Source organism: Chaetodon trifascialis, chromosome 7 (assembly GCF_039877785.1).
Source record: "Chaetodon trifascialis isolate fChaTrf1 chromosome 7, fChaTrf1.hap1, whole genome shotgun sequence".
NCBI lineage: Eukaryota > Metazoa > Chordata > Actinopteri > Chaetodontiformes > Chaetodontidae > Chaetodon > Chaetodon trifascialis.
The window spans coordinates 8,882,793-8,907,698 of NC_092062.1; the positions used below are offsets into that span (position 1 = coordinate 8,882,793).

At 43.5% G+C, this 24,906-nt stretch overlaps 1 protein-coding gene across 32 annotated transcripts in view; it reads left to right on the forward strand.

Annotated features, from left to right (window-relative positions):
* rims2a (regulating synaptic membrane exocytosis 2a) overlaps positions 1 to 24,906 on the forward strand; it is a 135,570-nt gene that overhangs the window by 81,175 nt on the left and 29,489 nt on the right. For 8 of the 32 annotated variants that reach the window (XM_070966043.1, XM_070966040.1, XM_070966048.1 and 5 more), the window contains 14 exons: positions 356 to 402; positions 672 to 784; positions 4,083 to 4,213; positions 4,666 to 4,837; positions 5,127 to 5,280; positions 7,286 to 7,354; positions 9,839 to 9,977; positions 10,399 to 10,500; positions 12,043 to 12,108; positions 12,943 to 13,059; positions 16,321 to 16,506; positions 18,184 to 18,290; positions 18,633 to 18,665; positions 24,353 to 24,385. In XM_070966043.1, the coding sequence (XP_070822144.1) occupies positions 356 to 402; positions 672 to 784; positions 4,083 to 4,213; positions 4,666 to 4,837; positions 5,127 to 5,280; positions 7,286 to 7,354; positions 9,839 to 9,977; positions 10,399 to 10,500; positions 12,043 to 12,108; positions 12,943 to 13,059; positions 16,321 to 16,506; positions 18,184 to 18,290; positions 18,633 to 18,665; positions 24,353 to 24,385 (1,469 nt within the window). Of the gene's footprint in view, positions 1 to 355; positions 403 to 671; positions 785 to 1,974; positions 2,023 to 4,082; positions 4,214 to 4,644; positions 4,838 to 5,126; positions 5,281 to 5,653; positions 5,681 to 7,285; positions 7,355 to 9,838; positions 9,978 to 10,398; positions 10,501 to 12,042; positions 12,109 to 12,942; positions 13,060 to 16,320; positions 16,507 to 18,183; positions 18,291 to 18,632; positions 18,666 to 24,352; positions 24,386 to 24,906 lie in introns of all 32 variants that reach the window. The other 24 variants (XM_070966059.1, XM_070966056.1, XM_070966062.1 and 21 more) reach the window with 13 other exon arrangements.

Below are 24,906 nucleotides of genomic sequence, written 5' to 3' on the forward strand. Positions count from 1 at the left end.
TTGTTTATTCAACATCTGTTCCTCGCTCCCTCCGGCTCCCGCTCAGGCTCAGGCTCTGTCAGCTCGGGCCTCGTGTGCGACTGAACAGCAAGCGCCCGGCAAAATGAAAGCCTGCCGCCTCTCCGCCAATTGTTTTCGAAAGGGTTAATTGTGGGTAAAAACGGCGGCACGTTTGCTTTGTCAATTGGTATATCTGACCTGCTTTGTGCTGCTGAAGGAGCTGTGGGTGAATGAAGACTAATGTGGTGCTTACGGTCATTAAAGCACAGTGCAGTCAGCATTAGCTCAAATTGATCCTTTCCTTCCGCTCCTTCTCTCCTCTCTCACACACTCACGCTCTTTTTTTGGTTTTCAGAGATATTCCAAGGATACCAGACAGCACACATGCACAACTGGAATCAAGTGAGTCTTGTCAGGATCTTAAGCCTATTTCATTACCCCATTAATCAGCATCGAAACATAGAACAAGAAAATGTCTACGAGATTTGCTTCTGTCTCTCTGTATTTCTGTCTTTCTCCGGGCATGTTCTCTTGCCCTCTTTGTGTCTCTCTTCTTGTCTATGTCTCTCTGTCTTCGTTCCTACCACCCTCCCCACTCATTTCATCTCTTCATGTTACAAAAACCAACATCACTTCTAAATAATCTGACTGTGTCGTCTGTGCACTGTCAGGTTCGAGTTCTTTTGAGTCTCAGAAGATGGATCGCCCGTCCATCTCCGTCACGTCCCCCATGAGTCCCAGCATGCTGAGGGACGCCCCCCAGTACCTGTCAGGACAGCTCTCAGTGAGTGACCTCAGCATGACTTCCAGACTACATGTGAAATCCTCTGGACTGTTGGATTGTTATGGCCACTGTTGAAAACTTAAGAATAAAACGCCTTGTGGGTTATTAAGACTGTATTTCAAAATATACTTTTCATATTGCGAATTTATAATGCAACTCAAACTATAACTTAAATCCTGGTTCATACCATTGTAGCACAGCTACTCCTCACTCTGCCTGTTGAGCTGGCTCTTTACCATCCCTGCACAGGCTTGTAGATCACGTTACTGTGTGTGTTGTCCATAATCTAGTATAAAAACCCTCCTGGGGTAAATGGGTAAAGGGCTCCATTAAATTAAGGGATAAATCAACCCTCAAGTTTAGGATCCACAGGGGAAGTAGCTTTAGCATCTGAGTATCACCTCCAGTGCAGGTGTTCCTCACAGGATTAATATTACGTATGAGGAATAGTTGGGTTTGACTAACAATGAGTTTGAAGGCACTTCGTGATCTTAAAGTTTGATCCTGTGCGAATGTTTTAAGCTTTTGTTGATGTGCTATATCAGAAAAATGGCACATTCCAAAAGCTGTGGTGTAGTTTGACTCACATTGACACCTCTAACACTATGTCAGCCAATTAAAGCAAGCAGCAAATTCTGCAGACCCCAGATCTAGCCCAGATACTACTTGTGTTCTCTTCTTGAAGCAACTGACCTTGAAATGCAAAAACAGCTGAAACAGTTCAGTTCATTGAATAAACTTCCTCAGACCTGCAGTGCCTGATGAGGAATATTCTACACAGTAAAGAACTGGCAGTGTGATATTTTTGGAGCAGTCTTTGTGTTATGTGTTTTGGGATAACCAGGGTTTAACGTCGCTGGGATGCAAGCTTTGCAGCGGAGGAGAAAGGGTCCAGGAAGAGAGACACATCCTGTGCAGAACAGAGCTGAGGAGATCAGGGACAAGTAATTATAAAGCAGAGAAACAAAGATATAAGTGAGGGAGGAGAAAGTGAAATATGAATGAGCCCACTGGCATAAATCTCCCTCCTGAAAGTACAATCTTGTGTCGTGTTTAGAGTGTACTGTGAGTCTTTGTTGTTGTTTTGTGGGGTTTTGGTTTTTATTGCATTTTCTTTTCTTTCTTTCTTTTCTTTTCTGTTTTTTTTTTTTTGTTTGTTTGTTTTTTACTATTTAATTTTGATTATCCAGAGCCAAAGCCTTAGTAGAAGAACAACGCCTTTTGCCCCTAGGGTCCAGGTAATAGGCCCCGTCTGAAGGGCACAATCTCTATTTGGTCTTTGCTCATTGACTGTTGACTGGCCTTTTTTCTGTTTCCATACTTTGGAAAATGCATTCCTGGGAAATGGCAGCTTCAAGTTTCCCTTTCAGTGCAGTGCATTGTGTCATTTTCTTCAGTTTGATTTCTTGATTTCTTGATTGTTATGACAGAGTTATTGGTACTCATTTTAACCCATTCACGTCATTCTTCCTAGGTAGTGCATGCCCAACTAATCTGAACACATTTTAAGAGGCACTCTTCCATTGCCTGATTTGACACCTGTAATTGACCCTTCCTTGTGTCTAACATTTTGGATCGCTGGCAATGCAGAAGGGTGTCTCCGTGAGCTTTTTAGGACAAAGGACTTGGGTTATTTTCTGCTTCAGTGTGACATGAACCCAGGCCTTGATAACTCGAACCCCACACACATCCACAGGAACTCCATGTGTGAGTTGCAGTGATGTTAATTAGCAGCTTGATGCAAGCTTTGATGGGTCTGCAGTTTCATGTTGCAGTGAAAAGATACCAAGTCACCATCTTGTGTTGGAAACCAAACCGCATTTTCCCTTCCAGATCAGAGTTAACGTACAAGCAAATTGTACCTCCCAAATAACGAACTTCAAAGCCGGCAAAGCTCTGAAGGTTTTGCTTTGCTCCGAGGGTCTCTTTTAATCTGTCATCTTTAATATCAGTCTGTCTTTTTTGTGATTGTTGTTTTATGACGCAGTAGAATCACTTTGTGTGACTCTGTAGTCTTGACTCCGTTAGCTTGAAGGTTAACGCTCCTGCTTGTAATTTGGGATATTTATCTCGTTGGCGCTGTTACAGCATGTTGTTTTGCTTAAGAGTGCCCTCAACAAACTTTATATGGCTCTGATGCGAGAATATTGTTATTATGCATGATTGATTACGCAGCTGTCTTCAAGGATATGCACTGTGGGTTTTCAAATTTAGAGGCGTCTAAACACCTGATACAGAGTTAGAATGGAGGTACATAAGTACGTTTTTTATGCGTCTGGGTGTGTCTGTGTGTGTGTGTTCACATGTGTACGCTTAATAAATACTAGATGTACACATTGTAAAGCCACTTTTTTGTATATTTCTAAGGTGAATCTTTCCTGAGAATTTTTGCCAATTCACAGACAGTACAACATCTCCACATTTTGCAGTATCTGGCTTTTTGGTGGGCTACAAGTTTAGAAGTTATTTGGTACAATTTGTTTTCCCATAAGCCCTCTGCTGTCTGTTTTTGCCCATATGAAATCTACTGACTTGTCTTGAATGCTCTCTCTTGCGTTGCTGCATGTATAGCTGGTAGTTTTAAATGGTGCAGACCCTTTCCATAATCATGTTTTTAAAGAAGTATGGACTAAAGCTTAGAAGTTTAATTTCTCATTTCATCTACTTTCTTTAAGGCTTCAGTTGGAGTTTTTCTTCTTCTAAGTGTCTTCTTTTGAAGTCCATACTTCCCTTTCAGTGTGAACTGTCTTCGATTCCTCTCGCAACAGCATGATTGATTTCTCCTTGTAAATGCCCTCTGAATATGTAAAGGAACATTATTTGAGACAACATCATCACTGGTAGACGGTATCATTTCAATGGAGCACACAGTTGATTTTTGTTCATTCCCGCAGAGGAAATGATGAACATAAACACATAGATTTAAAACATTTAACAGAGAAGAAAGAAACAAAGTGATTATGTATATGTACATAATTAGCATAGCATCATGCACAGAACTACAAAAATGACCACTTAAGCTGTGATAAGTTGCTCCGCCAAGCATGTGACCTGACATCATCTTAGCAGGTAGACATCTTTGTCCTTTCCCCTGAAGGGTCAATACAGGAGAAGACCCTGTGCTGTGGTCAAAAACAGTGACAGCTGAAATGAGATAGGTCTCAAGAGGAGGCACACGTTATAACTTAGTTTCTAATTTGATGAAGTAGTCTTCTCCTGCATCAGCCCCTCCATGTGTTTTTACTCCTGTTGGACCTAACCAGTCTCTCAGAAGGCTGTCTCTGCTCTGCCCCCGCAGGTCAAACTTTGGTATGACAAAGTGGGCCATCAGCTAATCGTCACCATCCTGGGCGCCAAAGACCTGCCACCCAGGGAAGACGGCCGGCCCAGGAACCCTTACGTCAAAATCTACTTCCTCCCTGATAGAAGGTAAGAGTAGAGACAGTTACCATTAACACCATTGCCGTGTGCTTCATGTCATTTCACTCCATGCAGGAAGACAGTGGGCTGAACCGAGTTATTATATGTTTTGGAAAATAGATTCTATCTTTGTGTGGATTTTTGAGACGTGGATGTGATGCCATTAGGTCTTGTGTCAAGGGTTTTTAGTCATTATATCAGGAAAGGCTTTATGGATATGTGTGTAATTACTTTGTTCACTGCAGTTTTGCATCTCGAGAAGCATTTCTTCCTCATGCACTGATGAAGAATGCAGGAAGTGGACATTTATAAGGAAATAGCACAGTCATGCCATCTCATTCTCATCAGCAGCATGCCACGGTGACGTGCTCTGTGCTGTGTCGTGTTATTGATCTGTTGTATTCGTGGCTCTTCCCTATCATGGTTGTAAATAAAAACAGTTTGAATTATTGTTCCTCCAGCGACAAAAGCAAGAGGAGAACAAAAACGGTAAAGAAATCCTTAGAGCCAAAATGGAACCAGACCTTTATGTATTCGCCGGTGCACCGGCGGGAGTTTCGGGAGCGAATGCTGGAGATCACATTGTGGGACCAAGCCAGGGTGAGAGAGGAGGAAAGCGAATTCCTGGGAGAGGTAAGAAAACCAAACCCCACCCATCAGGGACACTCACTTACACTATCTCAGCTAATCCTCTTGAATGGGGTCAAGCCTTTAACTGCGCTCTTGGCTCTTGGATATGGAGTTTTGATGTTTTTTATTCACTGTGTAGAGCTGTTATAATAAATGAACACACCTTGATCAGAGGGAAGCTCACTGTATGAGCTACATGAGTATTGTTGCCATAATTCTATCATTGAGGAAAACTAGGCTAGTTTTCACTAGAGTTAAAAAGAGACATTACCGTGGTCTCTTTCCTTCGCAGATCCTCATCGAGCTGGAGACAGCTCTCCTGGATGACGAGCCACACTGGTACAAGCTACAAACCCACGATGTGTCCTCCATCCCGCTCCCACGTGCCTCCCCGAACGCACAGCGCAGGCAGCTCCATGGAGAGAGTCCAACACAGCGGCTGCAGAGTGCGTAACTCCTTTGTCACCGACACATGTCACACAAATTTACAATAAAGAAAGAGTGAGAGTGGCCACCCTTTAAGACAAAGTAAAATCAGTGAGATATGAGTTATACTGTATGCACACTATCAGAGCCAGTGCCATGATTTTTCTTTCACATGGTGTTTGCAACTGTCGTAAGTCAGTAACATCCGTCCAGTCTATATCAATGAGCTGATGCCACTAAACATGTACAGACCAAATGTTAATCACTAAGGTCACTAAATTAATTTAATAAAATCAGGCTCTACAGCTCTACAGCTTTACCCACTGGTTTTCTTCTGCATATCTTGTCTTTGTCATCCATGTGACATCAACCGTACTACTTCTGCTTTTACAGACAAAGGCTCATATTCATACAACTCAGGTAAAGGCCCCCTGCACTTGCAGGCAGTGCTGCTCCACAGAGCATCTGAGTGTTCTCCTCTCCTCTTCAATGATGCATCCTTGTGCCCTGATTCTCCACCCCTTTTTTCCATGAAGGGTGCATGTTTCTGCTGCCTTACAAGGATTTCAATGTGGGGAGCTGGTGTAAATTTTACACCACTCGTTTGAAATCTACCCAGGGAATCAGACACGTGCACGCTCCAGGGAAACAGAGATTTAGGACACAGTGGTCTCTCCCTCTCTGTGTATTCACCTGTGAACGATCACACAATCCCATCCTGCAACCCACCGTATCCTGCAAAACTGCACTCGATCCTCATCCTAAAGTGATTTTAGAAAATCCCAGGCTATCTGCCAGTCCTTGCAGACACAATATACTTAAACTTTGACCACTTGCTTTTCCTCTGTGATGTATATTGTTTATTATTTCGCCCGTAACCAATATTTCCCCTTTTAAAAATGCACAAAGTGCTTTTGGCAAACTTTGCAGCCCATTCTGCTTTGCTTGTATTTGTGTGTCTTGAATGTGTGTTTCTGAAATGGTCACAGGATACGATAGATGGCTCCATTGCTGGTGCGATACTTTGCTTACTGTTCGTAATCTGCCTTAGCCGTGGTGGAATATTTACTTCAAGAAAGTAAAAAAAAGAGCCCTTTGATTATCTTCATGCATAAAACATTATTTTATACCGTTGTATTTCCTCTAACCAAACCCCAAAAACAGCTCGTTTTCTGGCCCTCCTCTCACCGCTGTTACATTCTGGGACTATTTTTCTGGTTAAATGCTTCAGTCCACTGTACTGTAGTCTGCGTTACACAGGACTGCTTCACTCTACTGCTTCTGGTAGACACTTAAGGTTTGCTCGCCTCCCTCACCAGGATGATTTTCTGGGCGTTTGTGTTAGTGTGAGGTGAAAGAGCTGACAGCTGTAAAAAGTCTCCAGCCAACTGAGATGAGAGGTTGGGAGCGGCACTGCCAGAGTGCAGCACTTGTCATTTCTGATAAAGCACATGTGTCCAGTTGATTTAAGTTGACTGAACGGTGAGGGTGGTTTGGGGGAGGGGGGCCGTGCTGCAGGGAGGGGGGTCATACTTTAAAGAGAGGGTACAGGGAGGGGTGATAAGGCTACTGTGGAAGATGAAGAAAGAGCTGTAAAGCCATATCACTTCTCCCACCCTGAGCATCACATGTAAATTGAATGATTGAATGTGTCATTTAAAAGTGTCACAGTTCAGATGAAGAGAGATTTACTGTTTATGTTGAAGTCGAGCAGCAAAATGCAGTGTTATTTGTTACGGCTGAGGCGTAGTTTATCCAAAATGCTCTCTTGCGGGACTGTTTGTTGTGTTTGTGGGGTGCAACATGAGTTAGAGCCTGACATTGCCTTCACTGGGTGCACGTCTTCTTGGATTCAGTTAGAACTTTCAGTTTAACCAACTCAGGGAAGCATAATACAGAAAAAGCGAGGGAATGAAAATGACATCCCCTTCTTACCCCCATCTCTCTGTCTCCCCCTTTCTCTCCTCATTCAATTACACATCGTCTTCTCTCTCTTCTGTTTCTCTCTGTCTCTTCATCTTGAAGGATCCCAGAGGATAAGTGACAGTGAGATCTCAGACTATGATTGTGAAGATGGTGTCGGGGTAATAACAGGTAATATATTAAGGTCATATTGACATGCTTATTAGTGCGTGTGAATGAGTTTATTGGTAATGGAAGTGAATGAAATCTGGAAAACAAACGGCTAAGAGACCGTCTGGACGTCGCGATACAAATAGTTTCTAATGTCTGTGGGATGTGTCACCAGCCCATATTACCATTTTATGTTTATTTGCTTTGGCCTTGAACTTGGCTAACCTTCTACATGTCCCCATCTGTCAAATGCTCCCGTGGCTCGAACAGCTTACAAATACTGTTATATATCATATTAGCAGGGTAAAATGCTGCAGCCCACCAGCAGCAGCAGCAGCAGCAGCAGCAGCAGCAGCAGCACAGTGAGGCAGCACTGAGATTTTGTCTGCCTCTGCTCTGCTAGTTGCTGTTCTGCTGTACTCACTGAGGCTCCAGCAGCACGCCCACGCTGCACATCAGAAAAGGAGAAGACGAGCTGTTACCAGCCAGAGAAAAAAGACAGAGAGGAAGAAGGAGAAGTACTTGAAATTTGCCCACATAAAATATCAACCTCGAAGAAAATGGTGTTGAAGTAAGAAGACAGAAAAAAATAGAGGCTCGTTTAGTTTTCTCATGCAAACGTAGAGCTGGCAAGCAGTATGGTTTATTCACTGCTCTCCTCTTTAATAAGCTCCATCCCTATTTTTCTTTTACTTGAAGACCGCAGAAATTGTGCCAACCTTGTTTGCAGGACAGCTGTTGGCAAATTGCAGGATGGAGGCAGCTGCCTGCACTGTTGGTTTAACATGTGGCAATACTTCACATCCCTATAGGCAGACACAGGCCACAGAGGAGAAGAAGAGAGGGAAAGAATGTGAGACATTATGGGGGAAATGCACTGGACAGACAAGAATGTCTGTCAGACAGGCAGACAGAGAGGGGAAGCCTGGGCTTGCTGATGATACCTTAGCTGAGGGAAATCCTCCTGCAGCCTCTTTAACATTCTCATCAGCCCCTCACTGCCTCACCATGCCAGTCCCCTCCACTTCATTCACAGTGAAGGGAATACCCCTTCGCTCAGCTCTGGTCGCACCCTCCTCTTTACTCAGGCTCCACCACGTCTCAGTTTATCCTGCAGTCTTTGTATTAAACTGCTGACACCATTACTTCCAAATGGGGAAGAAAGGCATTTTTTTCAGTGCATTTTATGTGACAGTCCAATAACTGCCAGGTGTCTAATTGTCTGGTACGTACAGTGCAGCGGGCACTTTTAGTCAAGTGAACACACAAGTAATTACTGCACAGGCCGTGCCTATCTAATCTTCTTTCAAAGTATAATTCATGTTGTTGGTCTCTTTTGATACAGCAGAATTTTACAAGTGAGAAATCACATTTTTTTTAATCATTTGCACATCACATTTATTCCTGCTTTGACACTCCCGTGTCCTGTTCCCTACTTCTGCACTGATGCAGCCCACACCTCTTATTAAATCCTATTAATTGTCAGTAAAGGCTCGTCCTGTTATGTGTGCTTAACAGACAGGCTGTACTCATGCGTGAGGTTGCATGTCAAGAGGAAGAATAGATTTCATTTGGCTGTGCATGGAAGTTGATTGCTCAGCTGCAGGGGGCTCAGTGTTGGAGCTGCTGTTGTGAAATCTAATAATGAAGCCAATGTATTGTTTACTTTGTTCTGTTTTTTAGCTTTGGTTTTATTCAAATCTGTGTAAGAATGGTAGAAGCGCATGTGATAGTTCCAATTCGAAATTTCAGAATTTGACTTGTGTTCACTCATGATGAGGATCATTTAGTTTGAATATTCTAATAGATTTATTCCAACTATTACGCACAGTGGCCTCCCATCAGAAAGAAAATCTTTTCATATTAATATGTCAAACTTCCTCAAGTGAAGGTCTACATTTCTTTATCATTGCCTCCAATTTTTCCTACCTTTCCTTCTTTTGATTCAGGCTTTTCTTTAACTCATTTTAATGTGCTATACACTCTATTGAATATCAATCAACTTTAATAGTGCTAGGCATTGACCTTAACCACGGCTGCTAGCCATGTCTGATTATCGTTAATGAACTCTTTCAAGTTCAATGGACTAATCGGCCTTGCAGAGAAAATTCATTATAATGTTTCTGACTTTTTAAAGGCTATTTTCATGTTTAATGCACAGTGTTAACACTGCAGAGGAATTGCACCTTTATTGAAATCTCGTCCTCCTTTTGGGAATATCGAAACTCAGCATAATGAAAATAGAAAATCTGTGACTGTGCAGATTGGCATTTAGCGTAAGTTGGATAAAGTTTGGTAAGTTATTACACGGTGGGGTTAAACTTGGTCTGCATCATTAGCTGTCATCATTTTTCATTAGCAAATGCTGCAAATTTAGCTATTTCAATCACTCAGAAATACAGGGAACACAAGGTGTTAACAGTTCAATTACAGAACCCAACGCCCTCCCCCTCTTAACCGTGCCCCTCCATCCCTCCCTTTCTTTGTCCGTTCTTGTCTTCACAGACTACCGGCCAAATGGCAGAGACTTCCAGAGCTCCACGTTGTCTGTCCCTGAGCAGGTGATGTCATCCAACCACTGCTCTCGGTCGGCTGATATTAACCGGGCGCGGTCGCGCTCTCCCAGCGTTCCCCCACCATCCAGGTAACTACCCTTGATTTCTGGGTATAGATTCTGTGTTGTTTTTTTTTCTTTAAATATGAATCCATCGAACACCCCGTTTATATCTTTTATGAGCAAACACACATTGATGGAGGATGCCTTAATTTTCCTGTTTAAGGGTAATATATGTTTTGTAACTTCGCTAAACAAATTGCTTTTCAGGTTCCTTTGAAAAATGGGAATTTGAAATCAGTCACGCATTTGGTTGTAGCGCTAAGTGTTGCTGTCCTTGCACTGCCTTCAAAATGCCACATCACCCCTGTGTAGGATGCACTATGTCTGGTGGTTACTCTGCATGCCTCACCTACTGTAAACATAAGGCGATGTGCCTCCTGGCCAGTAGGGGGCAGTGTGTGACATGTAAACTATATGAGGGGTGATCCAGTCCGCTTCTGTCACACAGCAGAAGTCTGGACCCAGCCTTTGATCTTAGGCCTTCTCAGTACAGCTCCTCCACTAGAGTGGACCACCACAGTGTGTCAGAAGATAACTACTCACCTGACAGGTACACACACAGTCCAGCTTACACTTGTGTGTAGTAGATGCATGTACGTACGTGGGCATGCATGAACAAATGCTGACAAGCACAAGTGGGGGCTGGTGAGAAGATATGCAGGGAGGTGTTGATGCACGCATACACTTTATGCACGATGCCGTCTGCCTTAAACTCTCTGGAAACTGATCACATGTGTGGGTGCTTTTATTCTTCTTATATTCCTGAATTTGAAGAGCAACTTTCTCCATTCCTTGGAAATAATTGATCAAAATATTTTGAATCAGATACAGTGGTGTGAGTTCCCTACACTCTGACCCTTGCCTCCTCCATATTCCTCTGTCATGTGTACAAACAGTATTACTCTGAACCTCCAAACGAGGAATGTCAACAAATGACAACAGCAAACACCCACTGAAAGTTTGATCATTACAGATGAAAATATATACTATTCATCAGAAATGCTGTGTCACACATTATCATCCCACATGAAAACCACACTTGGATCAGACTGCACTGCTTAAGAGGAGTAGTTAACAGCCCGTTTATTCCATCTTGGATTCAGGCAGCTGGAATTATGCAGGAAACGTTTGGAGCCAGAGCTGTAAATGCTGCATCCAGTATACAGTATTTGCTTGTGTCTCACTATCTTTATGGAGGAGGTGGTCAAGGGGAAGTGGTCAGTTATCCTTCATCAGCACTTATTTTCTCTGAGGGCTGGAAAACGTTGCTCCAAGAGTCCAATCATAGCCTTGGCACTGCCAGGCCGCGGCTACTTTCCTTCGTCCAATTAACTTTATTTGATATTTCTGAGGCTTGGCCTAAATCAGTGTCAGACGCAGAAAATGCACTTATCTAAATTGTCTGGGACAGTGCTCACTTGAGTGTATTTCCGCTGCTTTAATTAACAGTGTCCGGTTATTTATTGAAAACAGTTGAAAATGACACAGGAAATGAGTCATGGAGAAGTTGGCATTGCTCCAGGACGCTGACTAAATCAAAAAATCTCCTCTGGAATTTGTGCAGCTTTTTGTGAGGCTGGTGTCATTTTCACTGTTTTCCTACTTTTTTCAAATATTCTTGAAATTGTGTCCGTCAAAGAAGAAATCTTGTATTGTGCATGATATTAAGTCGTTTAAACATCCTGTAGAAGTGACACCAAGCAGGTTCAGGTGTCTGGACTGTGATGTTCTGCTCTTTCCTCCGTGAATGCTGCTGGTGTACTCGGTGTAACACTTTCATCTGTCTGTGTGGTGAAGCTGAGGAAGACATCTCCTCGCCATCCGATTCCTCAGCCTCTCTTATCTTCCTTGCCTGTTTTTCCTCTTTGAAACTGTTACATCAACCTTTCCTATGAACTTTCTCAGTCTCTTTATATCCTATTTCTTTGAGAAATCTCCCGATCTCTCTCCCTCTCTTTCCTCACCTCTCCATCTGTCTGCTACAATTCTGTCTTTCTCCAATCCTTTCTCTCCTCCTCCTCCTCCTCTGCTTCTTCCTCGGCGCCATCTCAGATCCATCTCTGTCTTCTCTCCTCCCTCCATGTGGTCGCAGCCATTTTCTCACCCTACCTCGAACCAGACATACTCAGCCTATTGATGATCCTCAAAAGGAACCCAGGTAGACTTTCACCTGAGCATGCATGAAGCCTCTCTGTACCTCCACCTTCCAACCCAACACGCCCTCAACACCATCCAACATCTCCTCTTCTTTCTCCTTTCATTTGGGTGCTGAACACATGGCACTGACACGAGGGCATGTTTTCTATGCACTGTAAGAACCTCACAGTGGTCGTTGACGCCAAGTCCACTAAGTCAATATCACATAACGTGGCCTTCAGATGCACTGAAGAGGCTGCTTCATATTACCCGGCCACTGTCAGTGCCATCAGTGTTGTGTTGTGTTCTGTTAAAGTATATATTTCTTCTGCAAAAGAACAAATATATGCGTACTATGTGTGACGGTCCATTACTACACTTTAATGAGAAAATGAGTGACTCCGTGGCCGTGCACTTCATCCATCCAGTATCAGCATTGCTTATTCTCTCTTTTCATCATCTCAGTCATCGTCACACAAGCATTCCTCTCCAAAAATTGACCACAGGATTCCGAGATGAGCATCTTGTCCAACAAAAGAGCGACTATAGCAATACTGACGATGGATAAGTGGTCTATGGTTGTGAAGTTTTGTCCAGCAGAGGTGGTTTCTCCTGCATACATGTTGGTACATCCAGTGTGCAGTTCAGTGTATTAGCCTTCAGTTTCTGTGTCGTCACTGTGGATCTATGGGACAATCAAAGTGTGTGCTCAGACAGAGAACAGATGGAGGAAGTCTGTCATTGAAATCCAAAAGGTGTACTTCTTGTCTCCGTTTCCAGGTTCCTTTTTTATGTAACTTCCTCTTCTGCTGGAAAAAAAATTAAATGCTGACCAGTTGTGATATTTTTTCGCCAGCCGCAACCATCGCGTGTACCCGATCTGCCGAGAGGAAGCAGTCAGGTTACTGCGTTCCACTAGGATGGCCCGTGCCTATTCTGAGGGCGCCTACTCCTCCGACTTTGACTACGAGAGGTATTGACATGCACTGCCGCTGCATCTGTGCATCCGCCATCTTGTGGTCTCTTCAAATTGTCCCTCGTCCATTTTTAATTTATCCGTGGTCGTACGTGTGATGACCGAAAATGATATCCTGTCTGATATCGGTTTTTGTTGAAGAGTCATCACAGCTCTGAGGTTGTTGATGTAAAATGATAATACACAACTGCCTCTGTATGTCGAGGCTCAGAGCTCTGTGTGTTGCTGATGTCGGCTGTATGTATTCTGGTTGTTGAGTAAGCTCTTGGCCAGCACCTGACTGTTTCTACGTTGATGTCCTTGTTTATGTACCCATGTACATTATACCAACAGCAGTATGTGTGTGATTTTTAATGTTGTCTTTTTTACATGCTATTGGCAGCTGCTTATGGCTCACTTATACAATAGCATCTCTGATGCATTGCTCTGGGCTGCACAGTAGCTTTGTAAAATCTGTGTTTGGCCTTTGGCTTCTTGTGTCTGGCCAGAATGAGCTGCTGGGCCGTTCCAAGCACGCATAGAAAGGCCTGCTGACACCCATCCATCCCCAGGACCCACGCCAGCGTTCTGGTGCACCAATAAAAAGAAAGAACTCACATCGCCCCCCGCCCACCAGTGAAACGCTGTAAATGACTCCACTTTTCTCTGTCTTCAATCTTCCGCCTGCTGCCATCTGGCTTTCAGTCAGGAATAACGTGACGTTTGTGCCATTTCTCTCCACTCCAGGAGGAAAAAAAGTGATGAGTCCTCAGAACGCAGCCTGAGAGCCTGACTGACTTTATTAAAGTGTCACAAAGTTTCCCTGAGGCCCAGCTTGGCTCGACTTAAGGCTCAGCCTATAGCCTAGATAGCCATTAACGAGAGCTCTCCGTCTTCGCTTCTCTCCTTTTCTTTTCATCTGAACCAACAGAGAGAGGAAAGTAGCTTGTATTTCAATGTTATCCACAGAGGATCAGAGTAGATTTCCCTCCTCTCTGCACACAGATGTTCATTGTTTCTGTCTGCACCCAGGACAGAGTAAAAACAACAGAGAAAACTGAAAAAGAAATGAGGGCAGAATCAAGACACAAAAGGCATGTGGAAGAGGAAAAGAAGACAGATAAGCAAAGGAGGGCATTAGTAGAGTTTGAGCCTTTCGGCAAGTGTCTTAATTTAGATTAGAAAATAACATGCAACAAAGTTTAGTCATGGTTCTGTTGTTAAAGTGCTTTATCCCAGAGAGTACCTTGAGAGGGACAAAGCTTGCTTTTCCAAGCACACAAAACTAATATTTCAGACTTGGTTGGACTCCAGTGAGAATACAGTGAGCAGTGCTATTCCAAAGTGCAGTGTGTCTGTGTCATGGCTATATCCATCAAATTACACCTAATGCGAAGTTTGATTTGTAACAGACGTAACCTTCACATTTCCCATAAATCCTTGGCTGTAACAAGCTCACGATGGGAATCCACTAATGATTATGTTGACCACCACTGTAAATGACTGCAGATAAAGAACGTTAAAGGCTGCTCGTCACTAAACGACGAGCCTGTTTTGCTGTCGGAGGTAAAAAGAACATCTCTCCTGGACAATTTTTCATACTACAGAAGGCTACAGACACTATGAGACATGACAAGATTGGTTTATTCATTGAAAAGTTTTTCTTCCACACCCTCAAAGGTTTTCAACAAAGTCATGATTTCAAATAATTTATAGAAGTCTTTTAGTGTCTGTTAGACTTATTAGAAGCAGCTCCCACCTACTGTGCAGACACCAACATGCCTTCTGCGCATTAGAATAAAAATGTTATAATGGTTTAGTTAAATATTGGTTGCTTTAGTCAACATAAACATAAATAAATTTTAACTGTGAAGAACTTCCAAACAGTGTGCATGCTTTCAAACTCTTTACTTGTGACAACTTATGTCCAAAGGCCAAATTAAATATTTCACTTTTTTTGATATGTGCAATGTGATGCAGTTTTATGGACATGCTTTTGTTTTCTTTTCTCTGTTCAAAGTCAAACAGTATCCTCTACATTATCAATGATTTTCCTGGTTGAGAAACTGCTTTTTTTTCTGCAGCTCTTCAGATCAAGATGTGCCTTCATCCTCACTGTGCCAAAAATACTCATGATGGCTGGGCATTTTTCAGGAAATAACACATAGAACAGGCCAAATGCAATGCAGAGATACACTTCACTTCCCCCTCACATTTCACTCGACCTCAAACACTCTGCAAATGAACACTCACCTATCACGTAAAGAGAGACACCACATGGTCCCTTCCATTTCTGCACAACCTGAAGACTTCTTAATTAATTCACTACAAGAACCATAACCCAGACAGGATCCACCTAGCTGTCTGTGCATACTGTCCACCCTTAAAATTAAGTACTTCAGCTGCTTATGGAGAATAATACAGACAAAGTTGTAGTGATAAAAAAAGTAAAGAATTGCATGTAAGTTGAACCATATGTACATTTCACAAAATCCAGACAGCGTGAGTGCTTATTGATTATCTGAAATTGACTGTCAACTTGACATGCAATTCAGCCACCTTGATTGGAAAAGGTGGCATTTTAACATTATAATGTTGTCTGCTGTTCTCTAAGAGTTGCTGAATAACTTCATGTTGTCCCTTTAAAGGACCATACCTGTGTTTTTGCTTGTTTTAGTCAGTTTACTAAAAAAAAAATAAAAAATACGGAAGTCATATATACTTGACATTACAGCAGACCTGTTTTTGAATGTGTTTTTTTTTCTCAATGAACATGCAGCGTTCAGGTTGAAAATCAGCTTATGGAAAGGGATGTGTTTGGTGACTGCACCCAATCAGTCCCATCCAGCTACATTTGCAATGAACAAAAGGCTTTAGAACATCATGTCAGCTGCAGATAGCTTTAGAAATCTGCACCCTGATTACAGTGCACATGTAATGAAATTTGACCACAACTGAAGCATGCATGATGTTCAAGTGTCAAGTTAATTCCGACCACAACATACAGAATTTGATTGAGTCAAGTGGCTGGGTAGTAGTTGGGGAAAACATAATCAGAAATAATGTGAAGTACAGTATGTGATTTGTAGTAAATGGGTTAAAACATGCAAAAACAAACCCAAAGAAAACAGGTATGTTACTTACACCCATGCATCTTGGAGGAGATTCGAGGTTGCAACAAATTTCTTTGGCCTCCAGACTGTCCACCCTGCCAGCAGACTGTCCCTGCCCTGCTGGGGCCCCACTGAGTGCCTGCCTATCTCTCAATAACCTCTGTAGGAACCACGGAGCCATGGATAGACACGAGTATCACAGCAGGTCCCGCTCTGCAGACCAGCGGCCCACTATAGAGCGCCCCACATCCCGCTCGCGCTCCACTGAACGCCCCCACGACTCTTCGCTCATGAGGTCCATGCCGTCTCTGCCATCTGGGAGGTCCGCACCCCCCTCACCTGCCTTGACGAGGTGTGACCCAGATCGGAGACCAGCTCAGTAGAGAAGCAGACTGCAGTTTTACTTGTGCAATCATTTCCCTGAGGCACAGCTACTCTGGAGGGAGCGATAATTTTAACATTAGCTTAAAACATCAGTAAGCAATTTTATTAGACTAAAGCCCAGTGAATATATTAAATCTAATATTATGATGCTAACCTGGAATAGACATAATGAGATCCGGTTACTTACAGCATCTAGGTTAGTCAGTCATATTCATATTAGGCTATGGTGATAAGCTTGGTAGCCTGCTGACTGAGTTTATTTGTCATAGTGACAAATTGATCAAAAGCTGTATTCACTGTGTTCTTATTCATGTCTTGCTTATCTGCAAGTCTAGCTACTCGATAGAAGATAACTGTGTGAAATTCTAATCATCCAGTAAGGTTACTTCTTCCCCCAGAGCAACTCTGCCTCAGATGAATGTTTGCATAACTAGAACTTTAGTAGAACTAAACCAGTTCCAATCCCGTCCCATGAGCTCCCACCCACCCCGAGCCTGACTAACTCACAGAATGAACCAGAAAAACCACATCACTACCACCTGCCTCCCACCCTCCCAGTACCCTGCTTCCCTGCCTCGCCTCACCTCACCTCACCTCACCTCGCCTCACCTCGCCTCACCTCACCTCACCTCACCCACTCTCCCCTCACGACTACCTCACCACCCACCCAGCCACTTTTCTGTTTTGTCCCCAAAAGCACCGGTGCTGTATTTTCTTTACACATGTCCCAGGCACGACAGTCCTGACACCATAGATAGCGTGCTGACTCGTTTTCTTTTGGAACACACTGCTCATACACTTGTGTGAGTATAGCGGTGATGGGCCAACATTTTACTTTGATTTCATTACTAACATCAACCGATGAGGTTTGTCCTGTGATGGCATTCTGTTCTTTTCTTTATTCGTTTTGAGTTGCGGCCTTTTGGGGACAGTCTGAACGCATGGTCGCACTGGTCTGCTGTTTCTGCATTGAACTCTTCTCTCCTTGCAGCTTGATGAGTCGACTGTACATGCGATTCACACCTGGCATCTTTTATTGCAGCTCAGTTCCCTACGGTTGATGTACCCCTCCACTCCCATGCCATGTGCCAAACATCATTGCTGTGTGTATTGGTTATATATGCGGAGATACAAGGCACTTTGTGGATTTCAAACAATCAGGAAATCGTCACAAAGTTGCTAAATGCAAGGAATCTCTGCGTTATGTAAAACAATGTCAAGCTGTAAACTGTTTACATGCAGCTGTAGAGCCACTATTAGCACTGTCACATAGGAGATTTAGCTTTGAATTATTAAAAAATACGACAATCTCTCAGTGCGTTGGTACAGCTGCTGTCACTGATTATCTCCAATTGAGCCTGCCAGTGACTACCATCAAAGAAGTAAAGATGTGATACAACATACCTTATTTAACTGATCCTGCATAAGTAGATCATGTATAGTCTCCCTCTATAGTAGATAGCTTTACTCTTTTTGTTCAGCTTTACTTTCTGCAGTCAGAACTAGAGCTTTCCCTTTTTGTGTTAAATCCCTGTACTTTTCTCACACTGTGATGTGGGTGCGCCATGGCCAGGCCCTGCATCTGCCATCAGATCTTGTCCTAATCTGTCCCTCACCCCATTGTCCACTACTTTTTGTCATGTAGGGCGCATCCTCATAGTGGATCAGTCCAAACCAGTCCCACCAGTACCCCCATGTCCAGTAGACGAGGACGGCAACTCCCGCAGCTTCCACCCACGGGGAAAGACAGAAGTAAGTCACCTGGTTGCTTTCTACTTGTATAACACATTATGTCTATTGAGTAAGGGCATCTTTATATTAGTGTGTTTCTGTTGTGGTATAGTTTTTATTCGGTGGCCCAGCAGATTGCGGCTGAGGAAGAGCTTTGTTTTGACAGTCGCTGCTGACTCTCACACTTCACTTTTTACTGAGACAGGAAGGACTGTTATTTGCTGATGGGATCTCTCAGTATAAGCTGTAGATTATATCATGTATGCAGGGATTTTTCTTTGTTGATTTATGCTTTATTGGTGTTTACTTTTGCCCTCCATCCATAACATCTTCTACTCGGTTCCTTTTCCATTTCTCTCTCAGAAGATGGAGACGAAGGAACAGAGCCTTGTGAAGGTCTGTACCTGAATGTATGGGTTTAGTGTTTCAGACTGGGAGTGCAGGCTGAGCCGCACCTTACTCTGAAGGCCAAAACCCTGTCTGCAATGATGGGTGGATGGGTTCACTGGAGGCTGCTCTTCTCTGTGCTCCTTGAATCCTCCCTCTGTTGCAGCTGTGTTTAACGTACAGTTTAGATGTCCTGTGTCATGGTGGAGGCCTGTCTGGATCCTACTGTCCCAGTGTTGTGTTCAAACGTAGCCTCCCTGTTTCTGTGTCATTTAGCTTTTTGGACTGCTGAGACACTTCGCCAAAGCTAATACTGTCTGTACCTACCAAACAGGGTAAACTCAAGGCTTTGAAAATGGTTTAAAGCGCAATAGTTTGAAGCTCTCACATCTCCACAACTACAAAGAGACATTTGAAGTCACATTTGTTCCTCAGCACTCCTCTGGCAGATGTTATGTGTCTTAGCGACTTGTGACGTGTACTGTAAGAAGAATCGTGTTTTTTGCTTGTGTCTTTGAGGACTGTTGTAGCTTTGCGGTGATTGGAGGGAATGACTGGGACAAAGATAGAGAGGGTGTAAAGCTCAAGCACTTCTGGAGAACTTGTCAAAGCACTCGCAGAACTCTTTCATCATTGTCAGAGTCCATGAGGGCTTTCCCTGTCTTCTGTACAGCCGCCAACCCGCCCCGCTCTGTCTCTATCTCTGTCTCTCCATCTTCGTCACTCTCTCCTTTGCTCTCCCTCTCAGTCCCACCCTTCTTCTGTATCTGTGCCATCTTTTTATCACTGAAGCTCTCTCTGTCTCGACCTCTGCGTCGCTTCTTTGTGTCGCCTTTTTCTCTTCACTACTGCCCCCGTCTCGCTTTTTACTTTTCCGCTGTCAGGCAGTCTATCTTTACCCACTTCTCTCTTTCTCTCTCTCTCTGCTGTACCTTTCAGCCCAGTGGCAGTGTGTGGGCAGTGGGGGGAGGTATTGATCTGACCTTGTGCTGTAGCTCCCACAGAGCCGTATGGCACTCAGCTTATGCCTGTGTGAGTGTGTCCGTAGCTTTTTGTGGACTGAATCCATATTATTGCCTCTTGCTGATTACAAAGAAGAGCTAGACTGTTGAGAAACCTGCCGTTGTTTGTCTTGCTGCTGTGCTTTGACATTTAGTCATATGTCATACTTTCACATACCTAATTGTATTATATGTTATCTGTTTATCTGTGGCAACTCCTAAGAGGGAACAGGGGAGGAGTTCAGGCCACCTGAACCCCAACATGCTCGCCCAGGTGTGTTTATCACTGCAGAAACAGCCTTTAAAGCTGTCCTGAAGCACTGTGTTTTCATTCATTTTTCTGAAATATGTGATGCTCTTGACTCCTTTCTTTAGAGGAACCTATTTTTTGAATGAGAGTAATGTACAGTATGGGTTTATGTACATTACATTCATCCACTGGCTTGAATGAATGACCAGACTGTTGGCAGAAACTGGAGCTCCCCACAGTTTCCACTTCCTACTTTCCCATCTGTTAATGTGGTGTGCCGCTGTCCTTTGACTGTGTGGTGCTATTAGTCAACACTGCCACAGCTACACACTGACTCAGTAAATACTCAGTGTAAGGTTTCTAAAAAGCCACGTTCTGTTTTTAAATTGTCTCTAAACATTGTGCTCTGAGTCATATTCTGCAAGGCGAATGCTGCTGTAAGACAGTTATATGTTGCACTGAGTACAGAAACAAATGCATGGTACAATGAGCCACGCATTGTTGTATCATTAACCAGAAGTTCAAAGCATTTTGTGTTCTGGCTTTTCTATGCTAACTAGTATTCAGTGTCTTGGGATAGCAGGGTGTTTGTGTGTGGTCTGTGTTTGGGCACATACAATATGAGTTTGCCATGTTAATGTGACTTGCAGTACCAGTGTAAGATTTCAGAGCTCCATCTTTTCATGGGCCTCCATCTGTCTCTCCACTAGCAGCAGACTGTGAGGAAAAACCCCAAGGCCCGCCAGTAAATGGGAGGAAAGGCAAGTCCTCTGAGTAGTGTGATGGTGTGATTTTGCTGTGTGGGTTTTCTCAGTCAACACAAGTTCTCCACGTGCGATATTCACAAGCATCTGTGATTTCCAATACTTTGCTACTCTTGGTGACTCTTTCTTCTCGTTGCTGTAGCACGTTTACTGTATATGGTCCCTTTATTCATACTGCCCTTTGTCCACATTTCATCTATTATATATAGAGTGTGGTTAATTCCTATGGAGTTGATTTGGAGTAATGAGATTAGAGTTGTGTGTAGCTGAAGCTGACGTTAATATGTACAGAGTGCTGTCGCTGTGACCTCTGCTGGTCTGTCATTCTCTGGCTCCAGTATGACCCTAATCTGCGCTCTTCATGGATAGAGGTTCACTCTGCTCAGCTCACACCACCTCACAAAGACAGGGCTCTCCATTTCCATTGTAAAATTGCCAATCACTTTAATTAGACATGGATTATGGAACACACACGCACACACCCTGCAGAGTACTGCCTTAAGACTGCATATATAACTCACGTTTAGGACAGTTACTTGCAATCTTTTTTTTCTGCCAAAAACTGCTATAACATGAATGATTGCATCTCAACAAGTAATAATTAAGGGTTGTATTTCCTGCATTTCACTCTGCTGTAGAAGTACTGCAGAGTATAATCTCTTATTTTTTAGAACCTTGTAGACTGTTTCCTCTGTTGGCCAGCAGATGGAGCAAAGTTCATTGTCTTTGACGAGGAGCTGTCCATGATTTCAGTGCTGAAGTGGCAAAGAGGTTGGGTAGTTTCAGCCTACACTGTTTTCAGACAGCAGAAATGTTAATATATGAATTAAAACATATAATAGGAGCAAATTTCTATTTTAGCTTAGATTTTTGACCAAAATGTGTAATTTTGCATTAAGCAGTCTATTTTGACTGTTTTCTTTTTTAGCATATTTTGTGTGGACCTTCCTTGTTCTCTTCATAATCCAAGGTTGCTAAGATTGCGTGTGTGCGTGTATATATATATATATATATATGTGTGTGTGTGTGTGTATGTGTGTGTGTGTGTGTGTGTGTGGCTGTGGCTGTAGAAGTGACATGGGAGGACCAGCAGCGAGGGCTGAATGGCTCGTTGTCTGATGGAGGGACACAGCCCCCCCTCACTGATGCAGGTTGGTTGGTCTGGGTGTGGATTTCTGACACTTTATGTCACTTTGGTAGAGGATTAGACATTTTTCACAATCAATAATATGAGTCCATGAGCAGTAACCACCTCATTTAATCTGTCCTGACGGTGTGGTCACAACAAACCGCCTGATCTGTGCCTTGTCATGGTGTGACGAGTTCTTATGAAATGAAAGTGCTTCTCTCAGAATGTAGCATCCAAACCAGTGCTGCGAAAGGTCCATGTTGTCCAGGCTGTGTGAATGAAGTGTATATTATTGATTTCAGAGAGGAATCATTTGTAGACCAGGGGTCACATAAACAAATCTGGTCAATGACAACCCACAAACATTAATGGTCACAGCTTCTTGAGAGCTGCCTTCAAAGGGACTTTCATCACCAAATTTTCAAATGGACTCATATAAACGTACACGCCTTCAAAATCTAAACAGCACTCTACCAAAGCGATCCGTCCTTGAAGAGTTTTTCTGTGCTGTCCTTCACAGTTTGTGTGGACTCTTATCAGCTGGATTGCAGCCTCACCAAAGTCAGACCTGGACAATGTACAGTAGAAGCTTGATGTGAGAAAAATGTGGAAAAGGAGCAAGATGAAGGAGAGCTTGCTTTGCAGATTTGGTAAGGGTCAGTAGGAGTATTTCCCAGGTCAGCCTCTGGATGGCGGCTGCTGTTTTTCCTCTGTTTGCCTGCTTGGTGTGGTTTTGCAGTGCAGCGTAGAGCTGATGTTTCTGTAGTTTCATTACCTGAAACAAAAAATGGATTTTTTATTTTACAAAAGTAAAGTCTAATGAGATGCCGTCATCAATGGACGGAATCTCGTTGCTTTTGACCCGTTCACTGTGAGCTTGCTGTTGCAGCTGTGCTCTGCAGTCTTGGGACAGGCTTCATTCAGAGGCCTTTGGGTTAAATAAGATGTTTTAATACCATCCAGTATTAACCCACAGACCACAGGAGACTTTTCCACGCTGTGTTCTAGTTTTTCCCTCCCATCTCTGTCTTAATATATCACTCTCTTATCCTGATGACCTACATGATGCGGCTTAAGTACGGAGAAAAAAAAGATCACTTGCTCTCTTGATTATCATTTGACTCTCTAATGAGATGATGTTCGCTGCCACAAAGACATGAAAGCTGGTGAGACAGATCTCTCACATTGTCTTTTTATCCATGTGACACTTCATAATTCACCCTAATGGAGTACTAATTGAGCTAAATGCAAATTCTGCATAAGGGGGTATGAAAATTAAGTCTGATCCGAGTGGGCTTCTTTTGCCCTCTCGGCTGTCACTGCTGGTTTTGTCAGGCTCAGACTCGCGCACAGAGATTAAACAGGAAGGTTGGGGAACAGGATGGTGGACAGAGGGGGCAGCCTGACTCTGCAGAGGGCACTGATGATTACGAACTGTCCAAGAGTTGAAGCCATGATGTGAGGTCGCGGGGATCCACCAGTGGTTGATGACAATACACATGGAAGTATCTTAATTGCAGATAGAGAAATGAAAGCACAGTTCTTCCATGGAGCGAAGGAAAAGAAACAAAACCCTCCTCAGAATATTCTGGGGTCTCAGCAGGCTGAGCGGAAGGAAAGAAAGACATGAATAATAAGAAGAGAAGGAAAATATGTAATCAGAGACAACAGAGATGCCTGAAAGCACGTTGGTTTTGTTGTTGCATAACGCTCTTTCACAAAGATACTATAGCTGTGTACTGTGTGTGAATGTGTGTGTGTATGCATCTCAATGCGCACTCTGCGCTCTGCACAGGTTCCGCTGATATTTTTCTCAGTTTTCACGTTCTGTGCTGAGACGCTGTGAGGTAGCCGGCTCTCTCTTTTGTGTGCTCGCTGCTCTGTGCTTTCAGTTTGTGTTGTTTTGTGTGTTTTTTTTTTTTTTTTTTGTTAATTTCCTTTCCTTTTCTGTTAGTTTTCCAGGCTGTCTCCCCACAGTTGCCCCATGCAGACTCAAGTGACATCCACTTCTCCTTTTACCTTCCTTTCCTCTCCCCCCTCTCCCTGCCTCCCCTCAGAGGTCTCGAGTTTCTGTCTGGTTTGGGACATTAACATCTCTTTACTGTTTCAGCTCTTTTTCCTTTAAAGCACAGAACCTCACCTTCCCAACCTTTCCCCCCTTTCTTATTTCTAATAACTAAACTCTTAGCCTCTACCTCAGCCTCTCCCGGCCTCGCACCCTCTTGCTCTATTTTGACTTCTCACTGTGCCCATGGTGGATTTTGTGTGTTCTTGGTGTACACTATGATTTTGTTTGTGTGTTCTGTGCTCGTTGTTTTGTCATTGTCGTGTCGTATTGTTGTTGTGTCGTGTCCCTCCCTCCCTCCCTCCATCCTCTTCCTCCTCACTCTGACCCTACAAACCTGACATGCTCGCTGATCTCGGTGATGGCGTCGCCCTTGCTCCTTCCTTCCTCTTCTCCTCCGTCTCTCCCCCCTTACCCTTTGTGCATCCTCTCACATCCATCTTCCTCTCCTCTGTCTGTGTCTGTCCATTCTGTGATGTGATCCCAGAAGACGCGGACTCACCAAGTTGGACGAACTCAGGTCTGTCCCTTCTTCTTCTTCACCTCCTTTCTTTTCAGACTCTTCTTCTTCTCCTCCATTTATTCACTCTGTGTGTCTTCCTGACTTGCCCTCCCCGCCCCACCTCCCCTCATCTCGATCGTCTTTTCTCATCCCGCTTTGTTCGCCTCCATCCTCTTCTGCCGTTTGCGCTCCTCGTTGTTCTTTAGATGACGCTTCCACCTTCTTTGCCACTTTGCGCTCTTTTCATTTTGCTGCGGACAGACTGCGTGTGCTTGCAGCTCACAGAAGCATGCTCATGGTCATGCCACTGTGGTGTCTTTGCAGCAGGTCTTGACATTAGACACTGTGTTTTTTTCTACCAAGAAACAACTTGCTGTCAGTGTATGACCGCAGAATTCCCTTTTCTGGATTACTCTGTCTGCTGACACACATTTTTAACATTAATTTTGTAGTAAATATAACTTAATTGGCAAAAGATATAAAGAAACAAGGCGATATAATCTGAATGATGGAGCTAATAGGGGCCAATAGGCAGATTT